Source organism: Lissotriton helveticus, chromosome 2_1 (genome assembly GCF_964261635.1).
Source record: "Lissotriton helveticus chromosome 2_1, aLisHel1.1, whole genome shotgun sequence".
In the NCBI taxonomy this organism is placed as follows: Eukaryota; Metazoa; Chordata; class Amphibia; order Caudata; family Salamandridae; genus Lissotriton; species Lissotriton helveticus.
The window spans coordinates 47,256,316-47,272,967 of record NC_136059.1 but is presented as its reverse complement, the minus strand read 5'-3'; the positions used below and the strand labels follow the sequence as shown (position 1 = coordinate 47,272,967).

Here is a 16,652-nt window from a genome sequence, read left to right as displayed (position 1 = left end):
CAATGCTATTTATTTATGATTAAAAAAAAAAGTCATGAGCAATGCCAATAGCTCTACCTTTAATAATGCCGAGACCATTGCATTGTAAATGCTTGTTGTACTATCCTGCTACAAACTTGAATAAAGAAGATTTACAAGTTACCTCGTGTAAAGGGCATTACTACAATTTTGGCGACTTCCGGATGCCAACCTATGTGGGATTTCTTTCCAAGTTCATTATCTTTGGACAGCGTATGCTGGGAGCAAGTGAATATTTGGATTTAAGTGGAAGCAAGATATGATTAAAAAAAAAAAGTCATGAGCAATGCCAATAGCTCTACCTTTAATAATGCCGAGACCATTGCATTGTAAATGCTTGTTGTACTATCCTGCTACAAACTTGAATAAAGAAGATTTACAAGTTACCTCGTGTAAAGGGCATTACTACAATTTTGGCGACTTCCGGATGCCAACCTATGTGGGATTTCTTTCCAAGTTCATTATCTTTGGACAGCGTATGCTGGGAGCAAGTGAATATTTGGATTTAAGTGGAAGCAACGAACACCGCATCGCAAAGTGACAGAACTGAGGGTTAAACCCAGAAGGAGAAAAAACAGGATTTCACGTTGATCGTCTTCGTGTTCATCCTGTGAGTACCCCTCTTCCCGGCTATCCTTTAACGGTTTCCATCGTTCCGCGCATGCAGCGCTCATGTTTGAAAGATGCTTGCCCCGCGCCCCATGAGATCCATTGTATGACGCACGACTGCGACGGCCGCCCTTTCGAAAGACGCTGCATTCCTCCGGCAATATCCACGGTCTACTTTGTGTGACGTCTAGCCGCACCGTGCATGTGACGTACTGCGTGACCCTTTTCCAATAACGTTAGGGTACGCAGAGGTCACGCACAGCGGGCATTTTTTTTTTATTGGTTTTAGTAAGGAAAGCACAGTAATACAGTACATGGTTGAACGACACATTGCAGATAACATTAGAAAATCACAAGTCATCATCATCTATATACAGTTTTGTGTCAGTAAGGAATGTTGCGCAAAAATAGTGTGCATCAAATCTGTATTCTTATAAGTCAATCTAGCATATGCTCAAGGTAGAGATACAACTCCTGTCATGGGTTGTAATAATAGGTATACAAAGTATGCCAACAACTTTTTCACAACAACTCTCAACCTGAGCAACTCTAGAAAATATAAAGGAAGTCCAGTCAATAATAGCTTTCCAAAATTATGTGGTTTTCTGTGTCTTCTTTATTTCTTCCAAAATAGATCCAGTCACTGGGTACAATTTATCCAATTATCTTCATATACAAATAATCAACTGATCCTTGCCAACACGTGTTTCGTCGGGCTTTACAGCCAAAAGACTTCGTCAAGGCAATCTCTCTATATTTTCAATAGAATATCTTAAAAGTTGGTGTTCTCAGTATTAAGATCCTGCAATCGAGGTTTAACTTCCTCCGCGGTACACGATGTTAGATTATAGATATATTATAGTTCCCGAAATTTACATCCTCGATAGTAAAGCACGTTTCTCATATCGTCCTCATCGCATCTCGGCGTCGATACCGGTACATTTCCTTGCCCCATAGGGTAACACGAGGCAGGGCTCTATTTCCCCACCCTCTACCCACCTCTCTTTTCACCATTGTGTAACCCAGTGTAGTGAACTGTTGTTCGATTTCCGTTAGGTCAGTAGCCTCCCAGATATTTAGTAGTCCTAATTGTAGGGTGAGAGTTACTTCCTTTCTTATTGCAGTGGACACATGTGTCGTGGCTCCCTCCCATATGGGGCGTACCTCTGGACACCTCCATAGTGTGTGGTAAAACGTGGCTTGTTGGCCACACCCCCTTCCACACCTGTCATCAGGTTTAGCGCCTATTTTTGCCAATACTTTCCCGGTTATGTATGAGAGGTGAAGTATTCTCAGTTGGATCAGGCGGAATCTCTGAGAGATGGCCACCTCACGGGGGGACATCAGGGCTGACTGACAGTCTTCGTCTTCTATAGGGCCTACATCATCCTGCCAGCACTTCCTAAGCTTTAAGAGGACGTCTGGAAGGTTATTACTCAATTTTTTATAAGTTAAGGTAATTGCCTTCGAACTAAGCAGTCCGTCAAGCAGACGGTCTTCAAGTGGGGAGGACTCCGGTATGTCGTGAAAGGAAGCAAAGGCTGTCTATAACCAGTGTCTAATTTGGAGGTACCGGTAAATTTCTCCTGGAGCCAGCTGGTACTTGTCTTGGAGCTCAGCAAAAGTCAAAATCGCCCCCTTTTTAACCAAATCACCTACTGTGGACAGTCCAATGAGGTCCCATTTATCAAACCCGGGCTGATATCCCAGTCTCCCCAATTTCTAAGCAAACCAAAGTGGAGTGGCCAGCGTTAAGGTTTCCGCCCATCCCAGTCGTGACAACACAATGCGCCAGATGTCAAGCGTATGCTTTATCGGTCCGAAGAACTTCCCTTTGTTTTTCTTATCTGTGGTATACAAGGCGCCCAAAAAACCGGAGCGATCAGTCTGGTACCTATCTAGGGCATATGCTGGGTCATCCGGGGGGTAGTATATCAAGTCATTGACAGTCACCAGATGCGCTGCCCAGTAGTAGCGTTGTAGGTCTGGGAGGGCTATGCCCCCATCATACTAACTTTTGGTCAGTTTGTGTCTAGCAATCCTAGGTTTTTTTTCATCCCATAACAGCGTGGTGATCCCACCCTCAACCGCCTTAAAATAGGAGTCTGGAACTTTATAAGGGCAGTTATGTAGAACGTAAAGAAAGCGAGGAAGTGCTAGCATCTTAAAAAGCGCTGCTCTCCCTACAAGCATCAGAGGTAGGGACCTCCAGTGTTTAACATCTGCACGTAATCTGGCCAGCGGCGGAGCTAAATTTGAGTCATAGAACCAGGTGGGATCTGAGGTCACAAATACCCCTAGAGATATGGTGGCCATTTTAAGTCGTCTAATTACCTTTACATCAGAGCTGAGGGAGAAAGAATTACTGGAAACCAGAAGGAAATTTTTAAGGACAATCAGAAAGCGTACGGTATTTAATTTTACCATTTCTTTCAACAGTGCAAGGGTGCTGTACTGCACATTGTTTATTCAATAATCGATTAGATTGTTTTGAAGTTATTTACAAAGAACGTACACAGAGTATTTATTTTATCTGTGCTTCTTTGCTGTGATAGTTCTCCAAGAGAGTTCTTAGCAGTAGCAGGTGATCCACCTGTGGCTTGGATGAACTTAAAGGAGTACTTCCTTAAGTATATTGCGAATCTTGAGGATGCCAATGGTTCATTTTCCCCAGAAAGAAAGAAAAGAATCCTAATGTTGGGCTTCCGTCCTGAAGGCGTGCAAATCTATAACCAATTACAGAAGCAAGACAGAGTTGGGGGAGACATGGATGTTTTCAAAGCAGCTATACTTGATCTCGATGATCATTTATCCCCCAGTGTGTGTATTACTGTCCCACACATTCGGTTTTCCAAAGAAAACAAGACAAACACGAAAACATTGAGGATTATGTATCTGCATTAGGAAAATTAGCTGGCAAATGCAGATTCACACAGCTTCACAATGAACTTATACGTGATCAGATTGTTATGTATATTAAAAACAAAACAATCCAAGATAAGTTGTGGGTGGAAGGAGAAGGTTCCTTGAAGAAATTATTGCTATTGTGAACAAACCTGAGTTGTCTGAGGGATGTGCCAAAGCATCATTAGCCAGTGATAAAAAAAGAAGTGGAGGTTGTTAGTAAAATCTCTGATAGTAAGGTTAGCCATAAGTACAACAAAGATTTTAAAGCAGGAGGTTATAAGAAAGACAATGTGGAGGTCAAAAAATATTCTGAATTAGTATGTTATAGGTGTGGCAGTCGATCACACTCAGCTAATTACCCAAAATGCCCTGCAAAATTTACTAAATGTTTAGTGTGTGGCGTCATGGGGCATTTTGCTAAGGTGTGTAGAAAGAAAATGCATAAGAACTATAAGGGTAAAGTATCCTGTATTCAAGAAACAGAGCTAGATTATAGCTCATCTTCTAGTGAAGATGGTGTTGAAGTACAAACCACCATGAAAAAGAAAGTTGTTTTGAACATTTCAGATGTTTCATCCACTAAACCATTGTGTCACGTTTCTTTAGGTGGAGTTCTTATTCAATTAGCTGCGGATTCAGGTTCACCGTACACGATTGTTGCTCAACACGTATGGTAGGAACACTTTGTTTCCCAGATTGGGAGCTGTTTGGAACCTCCTGACATTGCTTCTGAAAGCTATACGGGAGAAAGAATTGATATTCAAGGTTTTAGAGTTCTAGTATTTAGATTTAAAGGCAGACATGCCACAGGGAAGTTATATATTTCCAAAGACGGATCATCCGTATTAGGATGGAAAGATCAAAAAACATGAATATTATTCTGGACCCCAATAGCAAAGAGCAGGTGTTGGTCTCATGTGAAGGTGAAGACACTAAAAAATGGGTTCTTGATGAATTCTCTTCTGTCTTTTCAAAGGAGATGGGTTAGTTAAAAGGCTTTGCCCACCATATTCGACTGAAAGATGGTGCTGTGCCAAAGATACATAAGGCAAGGAATATACCAATGATCATTACAGAAAAAATTAAGTCAGAATTGGAGAAGTTGTTAAATTTAAATGTAATTGAGACAGTAGAAGCAGGAGAGTGTGTTTCTCTGTTGGTCGTAGCACGCAAGGCCAATGGAAAGGACCGCTTATGTGTGGACTTGAGATACCTGAACAGCCAAATACTTATTGATCAATACCCTTTGCCTAGGATAGATGAAATGTTGTCCTTGACTAGAGATGCAAAGTGGGTTTCTACTTTGGACTTATCAGCAGCATATCATCAGGTCGTCCTTGATCCTGAAAGCAGACATTTAACAACATTTTGTACCCCTTTTGGCTGGTTCAGGTTCAAGCGTATGCCGTTTGGTTTAGCCTCAGCGGCCGCAGTGTTCCGAAAATTAATGTCAAGGTTGTTTGGCACATACATGAAGTCATTTTTTTCAGGATTACATATTGATCATGTGGAAAAGCAAGTCTCATCATGATACTATCCTCAGAGAAGTACTTAAAATTCTTGCATGTTATGGTTTGGTTGCTAAATTAAGCAAATGCAAGTTTGCAGAAAAGTCGGTCACGTACTTAGGGCATGAAATCTGTGAAGGAGGTATCAAACCTAAAACGAAATTGGTTGAGGCTATCATTAATTCCCCAGAACCAAAATCAAAGGTCAACTCAGATCATTTTTGGGTCTGGCATAATTTTATTCAAAGTTCGTCAACCAATTCTCTCAGAAGACATATGAAATGTGGATTTTAATGAAGATCAAGTAACCTTTTATTTGGCGTGAGGGCTGCAAGAAGGCATTTCATGAAATAAAGTCAGCGATAGCTAATGCCCCCATGTTACAAGGATTTGATCCTTCAGCTGAAACATTTCTCACTACTGATGCCAGTGGTACTGGTTTTAAGGAGTGTTCTGTCACAGATGTCTGGCACGGGGGTCCTGTCTATCACGGGCAGGGTGAGGACTTTAATGACTGTTCCTTTCCACCCCGAGAACAGAGCGCATACGGCCCCTTTAACGCCGCCTGGGCTTTCCCGGGGGTGGAAACCTCTGCTGTGACGCCACCATCATCCCACCAATCAGGGACGGAGGAGGCGGTCAAAACACTGGACCAGGAAGAAGATGGCGCGAAACCCGGAGGAGGAACAGGAGTGGAGAAGCCGGAGCCAAACATCGTTCGTATCGAGGGTCCCAGGAAGATGGAGGACGAAGAAGCCGAAGACGGCCAACCCAGCAGAACCCACATGCCAGGAGGCCACCGTCAACAGGTGTCGCCCCGCCGCACTTCTGGAGAAGTGTGGCTGGACAAGGTACGGGACTGCATACGGAGACTTGCTTTCTCACGGGGTGGGACCGGGTAGGGGTGGTTGAGGGAGGTCAAGGGGCTGCGTGTGTTGTTCGTTTCACTCACTCGTTTCTGAGCACACTTCTGTCACCTACATCTTGCGTGGCTATTTTATTTTCTGTGTATAAGACCTGGTGTCAGTCCCTGGTGATCCCCTCACTACCCGTTCCCCCTCTTCCATATCAGGAATCCAGACCCAAGCAGTAACCCCGAGATTTTTTCTTTTCTTTTATGACCTGGTTGGAGAGCTTACACGGGTGAAGCACCAAAGGCAGGAAAGAGATCCAGGATGGACTTCAGACCACGTCTTCTAAAACTCACGAAGCCATGTTTTGTTCCTTTCAACACATCAGACCGATGTTTTCTCCTTGTTTACGTTTCACACAAATAAACCCGCATAGGAAGCTCTACAAGTGGTTGAACCTTTATTCCTCCTAGACCCCCCCTTGCACTGGTCACAATGTCACACCAAGGGATTGAGGTAGTTATAGCTTTTGCATCACGCTCATTGCCACCATGTGAAGAGAAGTATTCCGTCATCGAGCGGGAGCCTTTGGCTTGCGTGAGGGCAATGGGGCATTTTCACAAATTCATTTGGGGCAAAAAGTTCACACTTCGTTCTGATCATAAACCTTTAACCAAATTGCTAACAACTGAAGGGTTATTTAGAGCGTCAGCAAGAATTGCAGGATTGTCAATGAGACTTTAAGATTATGTGTATGTAATTGAATAGCTACCTGGAGTCAAGAAAGTCATTGCGGATTTCCTAAGCAGACTTTCTTTAGAGATGTGAGAAATTGATCAGAGCTCTTGGAATGGTTGTTGCATTGCGGGAGTGTTTTCTGACTCTCAGGGTTTATCTAAGGAAGAATGGGAATGTGAGTGTACAAAAGATGTAATTCTTGAAGGTGTTAAAGAAAAAATTATGAATGGTTGGCACACGCATTCCAAGTCTGAACCTCAGTTTAGGCCATTCTGGGAAGTAAGAGGTGAACTAAGCTTAGACAGCAGTTTTGTTTGCCGTGGAGATAAACATATTCCACCTAATGGTGTGCGTACCAAGATAATTAGTATGGGACATGATGGTCATCCAGGGATTTTCAGGACCATAAAAAATATTAAGGCTTTGTACTGGTGGCCTCAAATTGATCTAAAAATTGAAAGGTCTGTACGAGAGTGTATCAGCTGTGAATGTGCAGATAAGAGTTAAAAAAACGCTTAATCCTCCAATGTCTTCTTTGGGATGTCCCAAGTTACCGTGGAAAGAATTAGCATTAGAAATAATGGGACCCATGGTATGGCAATATGGTTCTTGTAAACATATTTTGGTATTAGTGGATCTGTTTTCAAGGTGGATTGAATTAAAGGTTGTTGAGAGTGTTAACACTAATATTGTAATCAGATTCCTAGATGAATGCTTCATTATGGACGGATTGCCTGCTTCTCTTCTAACAGACAACGGGGTACAGTTCAAATCGGATGTTATGAAATAGTTCATAGAATCTACTAGTATTAAACAAAGGTTTACAGCGTTGTACCATCTCAAAGGAAAAAGAATTAACAGGGTAATAAAAGGAACATTACAATTGGCCAACAAAGGGAGGAAAGATTGGAGTTCTGAATTAGATAAATGTTATGGTTATACAGAGTAGCAGTACATGATATGTGTGGTGAAAGCCCTTTTGGTTTAATGAGAGGCAGATTTCCTTATTGTAGAATGAATCCTGTATGGATGGGCAGAAGCAGAAAATACATTTGGGATTGTACGAAAGTTAGAGAAAACATATGTAAATTTCAAGATAAAAATAAGGTGTATTTTGACAAGAAATATGGAACGAGGGAGACAAGTGTAAAATTTGGTCAGTTAGTCAGGGTCGAAAAAGCAAAGAAAGTTAGAAAACTTCAACCACGTTTCTCTGAGCCCAGGTCAGTCACCAAGGTGATGCGTAATACGGTGATGTTGGGTGATCGTACCATTCATCACATGAGCAGAATTGCATTGGCTAGGTGTTCTAATTCAGAAAGCAGTTCCAAGGAGGGAGATGTGGGTTGTGATTACTGGTGGTTGAGCCCCACTTCTGAATCTGATTCTGTTTCTGTTCAAGAAAATGTGGTTTCAAATGATAATGAGGGAGGAGAATCATGTAATACTGAATTGGACCCAGTAGCTGTTACTGTCCTAGTTTACAAGAGTCTGTACCTACATGCTCCATGAATGATTCTGTGGGTGCAATGAATAATCAACATGTTCATACCAAGAGTGGAAGGAATATTGTAGCACCTACATTTTTACAGGATTTTGTGCGTGACTAAAACATAAACCTTCCATTGTTGTTTGTTTGTTTTAATAACTTTTGTTTTCTTAAAAAAAAGTTTTTTATTAACAATGGAGATGTGTGGTAACCTATTCGTTTTTTATAGAATAAATTGTTAGAATTAGAATGTATGGCATAATTTAGAATAGAGTAGTTGGTGGAATGTAGAATGCTTAGGTTTCAGTCTGAGTTGTGATTCAAGGCAGCGGCACCCTTTTTGTACTATCCTGCTACAAACTTGAATAAAGAAGATTTACAAGTTACTTTGTATAAAGGGTATTACTACACAGACTTTCTCCACCGCCGCCCCCACTAGTATACATCTCCATCGTCACCACCGCTAGCAGACTATCTCCATCACTCCCCCACTCCCTCACTAGTGTACATATCCACCATCACCTCCACTAGCAGACTAACTCCACCGCCGCCCCCACGTGTTGACATCTCCACCATCACCTCCACTAGCAGACAAACTTCACCGCCTCTTTCCTCCTAGGTGATGCTCTCTTCCAGCTTGATGGATATTGTAATTGTAATAGTAATTGTAAAATCACTTATATAGCGCATGGCTACCCGTAGGCATCCAAGCGCTCTTGGCAGCGGTAACCCTGGGCTAGTCCGATCTACATTCCTACTGCAGGCTAATTTCTGGGGAATAGGAAGGTTTTGAGTTTCTTCCTAAACTGAAGGAAGGTCTGTTCCTGCCTCAAGTTATATGGGAGGGCATTCCATTCTCTTGCTGCTTGCAGAGAAAAGAGCCGGCCGCCTGAGCGAGTTCGCTTTATCCTGGGAATGATTGCCAGGTTGTGGTCACTCGAGTGGAGATTGAGTTGGGGCTTGTAAGGACTTATCATATTTTCCAAAATGGAAGGGCCTTCTCCATGCATGATCTTATATGTGATGCATAGGGATTTAAATCGCACCCGTTCCTTCACAGGGAGCCAATGGAGTGATCTTAGAGCTGGCTTCGCCGACATATATCGACTAGTTCCAGTCAAAATCTTGGCGGCATAGTTCTGAGCCACTTGTAGGGTTTTAAAAGTGGATGCCGGTGCCCCAAGGTATAAAGCATTCCCGTAGTCAATTCGTGATAAAACCAAGGATTGAACTACGGTCTTCTTTGCTTTTTCAGGGAGTTGGGCAAGATTTTACGCAGGGATTTGAGTATCCCATGACAAACTGCAGAGGTCTTTCTGGCTTGAGTTTCGAAGGACAAAGCGTTGTCGAGCCAGAAGCCTAAACTTTTTATTTTTGGTTTGGGTGATGGTATAGCACCCATACAAGTGGGCCAAGCTAGGCAGTCGGGGATATCCTGCTTTCCTAAGAGCATCAGCTCAGTTTTTCCTCCGTTAAGTCTGAGCTGAGACGAATTCATCCAGTTTACTACCACCTCCAAACAATTAGCCAGATTGTTCGGGGGAGCGTCTGTTTGTTGCAAGGAAAACACCAGCTGGGTGTCATCCGCGTAGCTTATTAACTGGATGCCAAACGGAGCAACTAGTTCCGCCAACGGGGCCATGTAGACATTAAACAGTGTGGGGCTAAGGGACGACCCCTGTGGTACCCCACACTGTAACGCTAACAGGCGAGAGCAGTTGTTACCCTCAAACACCTGAAAATATCTTTCCTCAAGAAAAGATCTCAACCACTCCATGGCTTTCCCGGTTACCCCGATGTTCCGGAGTCGAGACAGCAGCAGATGGTGACTTACCGTGTCGAAGGCGGCGCTGAGGTCCAGAAGGATAATGGCCGCGCTGCCACCTGCATCCAAAATCCTTCTGGCCTCTTCCACCACCCTCAACAGTGCTGTCTCGGCGCCTTGTCCCTTCCTGAACCCCGTCTGGGATGGATGGAGAATATTGTACTTCTCCAGGAATGGCGCCAATTGGATGTTTACCAATTTTTTGGTCAATTTCCCCATCCCAGGTAGCAAGGATACCGGTCGATAGTTGGCCGGATCTCCTGGATCGAGGTTCGGCTTTTTAATCAGGGATCTGACCATGGCCACTTTCCATGCCTTTGGGACCGTAGCCGATTCCAGGGAGGTGTTAACCATCTTAATTACGGGTTCGCTGATGGTTGGAAGTGCCTGGTTAAGTATTTTCATGGGGACTGGGTTTCGTGGTGATCCACTTGTGATCCACTTTTTATACTCCTCAACAGAGAGGGGAGAAGCTCTTCCGTGAGGGGGGCAAACTCTGAAAGTGTTGGACATTCACTTCTTTCCTCCGGGGGAGGTACACTATAATGTGGAGTCGGGTCCGATACCGGGATCGTCTCAAGAATTTTATGTATTTTGGTCTGGAAGTAGTTCGCCATGTCATCACATCTTGTGTCCTGGTCGTCTGCTTTTATGGGGGGATCTGGGATTTTTGTCAAGAGCTTTACAATCTTGAACATTTCCCATTCTTTGGGCACTTATGTTCTCCTGTCTTCTCAGAGACCACAGAGGAGTACCTACCGCTCAGATTCCTTGCAGGCCACCCCCAGTCTCTCTGAACTTCTGAGACTCATGACACCCCAGACCCACGTCAGGCCAAGATGGTAAGTGGGTGGAAGTACCGTATTTTCTGATGTATAAGACGACTGGGCGTATAAGACGACCCCCTACCTTTCCTTTTAAAATATAGGGTTTGGGCTATATTCGCTTGCTTATTAAATGACACCGGCGTATAAGACGACCCCCAACTTTTGAAAAGATTTTCAAGGGTTAAAAAGTCGTCTTATACGCCAGAAAATACGGTATATGGGATCTGCTTTAATGCAGCCACTTTCTGGTGCCGAAAAATAAAGAAAAAGTGTGCGGGCAAGCTCATCAGTAAAGGAGAGTTAACAAAATAGGCCTTCCTCTGAGACCCTACACGGACATGCCTGTGGGTCCATTCTGCTACATGTGGTCGGGGTTTGACCATTAGCCCTACTAACTATAGTCAAAACAATGCATGCGCTTTAATAGTTTCTGTTTTTATTATTAGTTTAATGAGACCTGGTTATTCCCTTTTCTTACATTTCCTGGTTGAATGCAGTTCATATTTGGTTTCATTGAATTGAATATGTTTTCCCGTTTGTATCGGTTATACTGACTTTCATTGCCCACACGTTTCACCCTTTGTTAATGCATCATTACCTTTTGAATATTTTGATTTTATCAAAACAGTACTTAAACATTAAAACATTTTCATCAAGGCAGAAAAATGCCTAACACAATAATCACACTAATTGTACTTTAAAAATAGTCCGAGACATACGACAAGACATTAACCGTTTACCACAAACCCAACACTCTCAAACAACCTCAAATACTAAAGAATCTTGACAGATTGGGGGGTTCGTGTACAGCCTCTGACAGTGGTTGTGGAAATTAATGACAAAAAGTTAATGTCTTTGTAGTGGCCTCGTCGGCCTGAGGCACGCGAGAGGTAGTTGGTGGCATTGGACACGGCCATTTTATGTGTACCTGGCGAATGTTATGGCATGCTGGTGGGAACTGTTAACCCCTTGCATGCTGGTGACGAACCCCAGCCATCACGCTCCGCGTTGCTCGTGTGCCGATGACGGCTGGGGTTCGTCACGGCCCCGCCCTGTTCTTTTGTTTACCGCACAGCGGCGGAAATGGGCCAGCAGCGAAGGGGTTAATAAACATTATTCTGGTTAACTTCAACCGTGCCTTCGAGTTATTACAGTCTTGTCATATCTCTCGGACTGTTTTTAATGTAACGATGGAGACGTGATGTGTGCCCTGAAACGACAGACGTGACGGGTGCCATGAAACGAAGGAGACGTGACGGTTGCCATGAAACAACAGAGACGTGATGGGCACCATGAAACAACAGACGTGAGGGGTGCCATAAAATGACGCAGACGTGACGGGTGCCATGAAACGACGGAGATGATTTTCCTGGATACTTGGTCATGACGTCACGTTCCTAGTGGACACTGCAGTGACTGTCAGCAGAGGTAGATATCTAAACTGAAGGCAGGCAAGGAGATGTGACCTGGGTGTGGCTTTTTCTCTCCATGCTGCTCCACTCCCAGCCCAGATTGTATTTGTACCAGCTTTGCTCCTTGAACTGCTTCCAATGCTCTCATCTTTCCACTTCATCTGCCTTTGTGACCACACTTTCTACCTCACCTTTTCTTCCGTCACATGCCCCAGCCCTAGCATGTGAGGCAAGATACCTCAGCATCTGGTCCTCAAGCAGTTGATTATTTACCTGATTACTGGTCTTTTAGCTGCATTTGAAGGTAAGTCCTCACCAAGTTGCGATCATGGATTGATTTCTGATATACCATTTCTGTGATTCCCTCCTCGGGGGTCAAATGATCTAGAACAGTGCTTCCCAAACTTTTGACTCCTAAGGACCCCCATTGAGTCACCAATGGAAGCCGGGGACCCCCGAGCAATTTGTATGAGTTAAATTTCAAATATTAAAACAGTAATTCGAAAGAAAATACACACGTGTGCACACAAAACAAATACTCAAAGTACTAAGGATTTTGGGGCCAGATGTACGACCATTTCATTTAGCGCCTCGCAATTGGCGACACATTGCGAGTGGCAAATTGCGAGTCGCTAAATGAAATGTACAACAGTGTGTTTAACACTGTTTGGGATTCCCAATGGGGTCGCAAATTCCGAGGTTCATTAATATTAATGAGCCTCTCGCAATTTGCGAGCCCATTGGGAATACCAGCCCTCCCAGCGATGGTGGCCTGCTGGGCTCAGCAGACCACCATGTCTGGGACTGCTTTTAAATAAAGCAGTTTTAAAAAAAAAAATGCAGCCTGTTTACCATGCATTTAAAAAAAAATGAAACATTTTCGTTTCATTTTCTAAGGGCAGGCAGAGGTCCCTGGGACCACTGCCTGTCCTTAAAAAATTATTTTGCATGCATTTGAAAAGGGGAAGGGGTCACCTTGGGACCTCTTCCCATTTGCGAATGCATTACCATCTACTTGAAGTAGGTCGTAATTGTGACTGTTTTGCGACCGCAAAACATTTGTACATGGTTTTGAGACTCGCTATTTGGAAGGGAATGCCCCTTCCAAATAGCAAATTGCAAAACCTATTTAGAGAGTCGCAAACAAATTGCGACTCGCGAAATAGGCTATGTACTTGGCCCATTAGGTTTTTGCATGCGCAAACGGGTTCGCGAACCCGTTCGCGCATATAAAAACAGATCCTACATCTGGCCCGTAGTATTTTATGTTGAAGTAATAGCCCCTCTGTCACATGTATTTCATTTGTTTTGTAGCATCTCTCCTACCATTGTAGGATGTCAGAGCACTTTACATCACACACATAGAGAGACATTGAATCATACATGTAAATCAGTGTGTATATAAAATGTTTAAAGAGTGCTTGGTCTGGAAAAGCACAAACTCAGGATTCAGAGCATAACACAGTGGCTAGCATTGACTTTAACAGATTCTAGAAGATGTTTAATATATGAGCAGATCACTTGAGCAGTGGCGCAATCACTGATTCTCTCTTCTCTGTTACAGAATTAGCGCCATGCCCTGGGGCTTCTCGCTGGCCAATATGTTATTCTTTCAGAGGGTCAAAACAGCCCTGGGACTTGACCGCTGTACCTTATGCATGACAGGAGCTGCTCCGATCACCAACGACACAATGGATTTCTTCTTGAGCCACAACATCCCACTGATGGAGGTGTACGGGATGAGTGAATGCTCAGGGCCGCATACGACATCACAACCAGATACATTCAGAATCACAAGGTCAGTGCACTCCTCTTCCACAGACTTGCTTCACCTCTGCCTGATGCACTTAGGTCTGTTTCTACAGCACTGTCATTAATATGAGGTCAGCTACATAATGGAATACAGTGAAACTTTTACAGTTCCCTATTATCTCTCTGTGCTTATTGGAGTAGCAACTTCTCAAACAGGGACATTTGCTCTATTATTTGTTAATCTGCAGAGCAGAATTAGGGTTGTCCATGATCAAAAAATAAGGCCATAAGAATTGCTTTTAGGGGCACTTTTATGTGCAGATAATGTAACCATCTGCCTGGAGGGAAACACATAGGGTCTCCTGCTGAGGAGCATGCTTTCATGCACAATCAATGAAATTACCTTAAGACCATTCCCATTAAGTCTGGACACCATTGCAGCATTTCACCTTACATGGTTTACACACTGCAGAGCATTCCACTTCCATTCCACCTTCCTTGCTTTACTCACTGCAAAGCATTCCACTTCCATTCCATCTTCCTTGCTTTACTCACTGCAGAGCATTCCACTTCTATTCCACCTTCCTTACTTTACTCACTGCAGAGCATTCCACTTCTATTCCACCTTCCTTACTTTACTCACTGCAGAGCATTCCACTTCCATTACACCGTCCTTGCTTTACTCACTGCAGAGCATTCCACTTCCATTACACCGTCCTTGCTTTACTCACTGCAGAGCATTCCACTTGCATTCCATCTTCCTTGCTTTACTCACTGCAGAGCATTCCACTTCTATTCCACCTTCCATGCTTGACTCACTGCAGAACAGTCTACTTCCATTACACCTTATTTTAACCCTGGATAGGTAGATAAGAAACCAGCAGAAACAGAATACTTTGAAGTGTCACATCCACGTAAGCCGGTTAGATCTTAAAGTCTTCTGATGCACTGGCCCAAAAGGTGGGGGCAAATAATGAATACGACTTGAACCCTTCATCTGCCTCAATTATGGCTGAGTATTTCTTGCTCCTTTCTTTAGCGCCTCACTACCTGTCCGTATTCTCACTTGTGCCCCCTTTACCAATGACTTCAGAACTGTGTTTGTGGGTTATCTTCATGGAACCCTCTGTGCAAGGTGTTTATTGTATTGTAATTGAATTTCCATAGGGCTTGCTACCCGTGATGAGGAGTCTAATCGCTTTTTCAGCGTGTAGCAGGCTACTCTGGTACCCACAATGGATTAGTGGTGAATTAGTATGCTGAAAAATGAAATTAATTTGAGTGGTGGATAGGTTAGTCAGTTATTTGGATTGAGAAGGATAGTGGAGGGATAGAAGAGGGGAAAAAGGTTTGCATTTATATAGTGCCTGCTACACCTGATAAGGTGTTAAAATGCTTTTTCGGCGAGTAGCATGCTACCCGTAAAGGATTAGTGTTGAATTTGTATAGTGAAATATGAAATTAATTTGACTGGTGGACATGTTATTTGGATTGAAAAGGATAGTGGAGGGGTAGAAGAGGGAAGGGTTTAGAATTCTTTTGGGGGAGTTCACAGCAGTAGGAGGAAGCTTGTGATGAGTAAAAGGGAGGTGGAGGGGTATGAGTCAGAGGGAAGTGTTTAGAAAGGCTTGTTTGGGATATCTGAATAGTAAAGAAATATGAGATGAGGCAAAAAGGGGAAGAGTAGGGAAGAGTCTAGAAAGGGTTATTTTGGGGATCATAGTAGTGGTATGGGGTTTGGGATGAATGAGAACATGGAGGTAGAGATTATATTAATGGAGGTATAGGGTGAGAAATAGGGTAGTGCTTTGGAAAGAGTAGTAGAATGAGGTTTAAGATGAATCTGAATTTTTATACACAGCACTACACCTATATAGCTACATATCTGTAGTGCAAATAACTGCTTATATACAAAGTTATATGCTGTACTTTTCTGTTTGCGTATGATGGTCATGTGAAGAAGAGTAAATTCTTGAGTAGTTGTCTGAAGATATGGTGGTTATCCGTGGATCTTATGTTGGGGGGCTAAAGAGGTCCATAGTTTAGTTGCTTGAACAGAGAAGGATGTGCCACTCATAGTTTTTTTCTTGTATCTTGGGATTTTTAGGCGAGATGCCAATCTAGAGTAGAGGTTCCTTTGTTTAATGTGTTTGATGAATTTATTCCTGTTGAAGAGTGGTATCATTCCATGTATCGCTTTGTGGGTGATGCAAAGCAACTTGAAGGTGGATCTTCTGGCAACCGGTAACCTATGCAGGGCTTTCAAGGCAGGGGAGATGTGGTCTTACAACTTTACATGTAGGAGTAGTCTGGCAGCCAAATTCTGAGTCCGTTGTAGTATTTTCATAGCCGTTAAAGGTGATCCTTGGTAGAGGCTATTGGTGTAATGGAGTTTGGACAGAACAGGAGAGATGGTAGCTTGGACCTTGTGTGGAAATCCCAATTGAGGGAAGATTTGGCGCAGAGTTTTTATACTAACAAAGCGTGATCTTGCTCGTTTGTCAACTTGGGCATTCATTGATAGCTTGGAATCTATGGTTATGCTGAGGTTTCTTACTTCCATTGATGATACTTTAGACGGTGTTCCCAGATCATCAGGCCTGGCAGTGAGCGGGTCATCTTGAGTATTTCCATTTAGGAAGCATTGAATTTGAGATGGCTCCACGTCATCCATTGATCCAGGTCTCTGAAACAGCTGAAAAAATGCAACTTTTCA

General features: G+C 43.3%; 1 protein-coding gene across 5 annotated transcripts in view; it reads left to right on the top strand.

The window, feature by feature from the left end:
- The window catches only part of LOC144817695 (long-chain-fatty-acid--CoA ligase ACSBG2-like), a 607,186-nt gene that overhangs the window by 534,476 nt on the left and 56,058 nt on the right, over positions 1-16,652 (top strand). For all 5 annotated transcript variants that reach the window (XM_078674444.1, XM_078674446.1, XM_078674447.1 and 2 more), the window contains one exon: positions 13,749-13,982. In XM_078674444.1, coding sequence (XP_078530570.1) covers positions 13,749-13,982 — 234 coding nt within the window. The remainder of the gene's footprint in view (positions 1-13,748; positions 13,983-16,652) is intronic.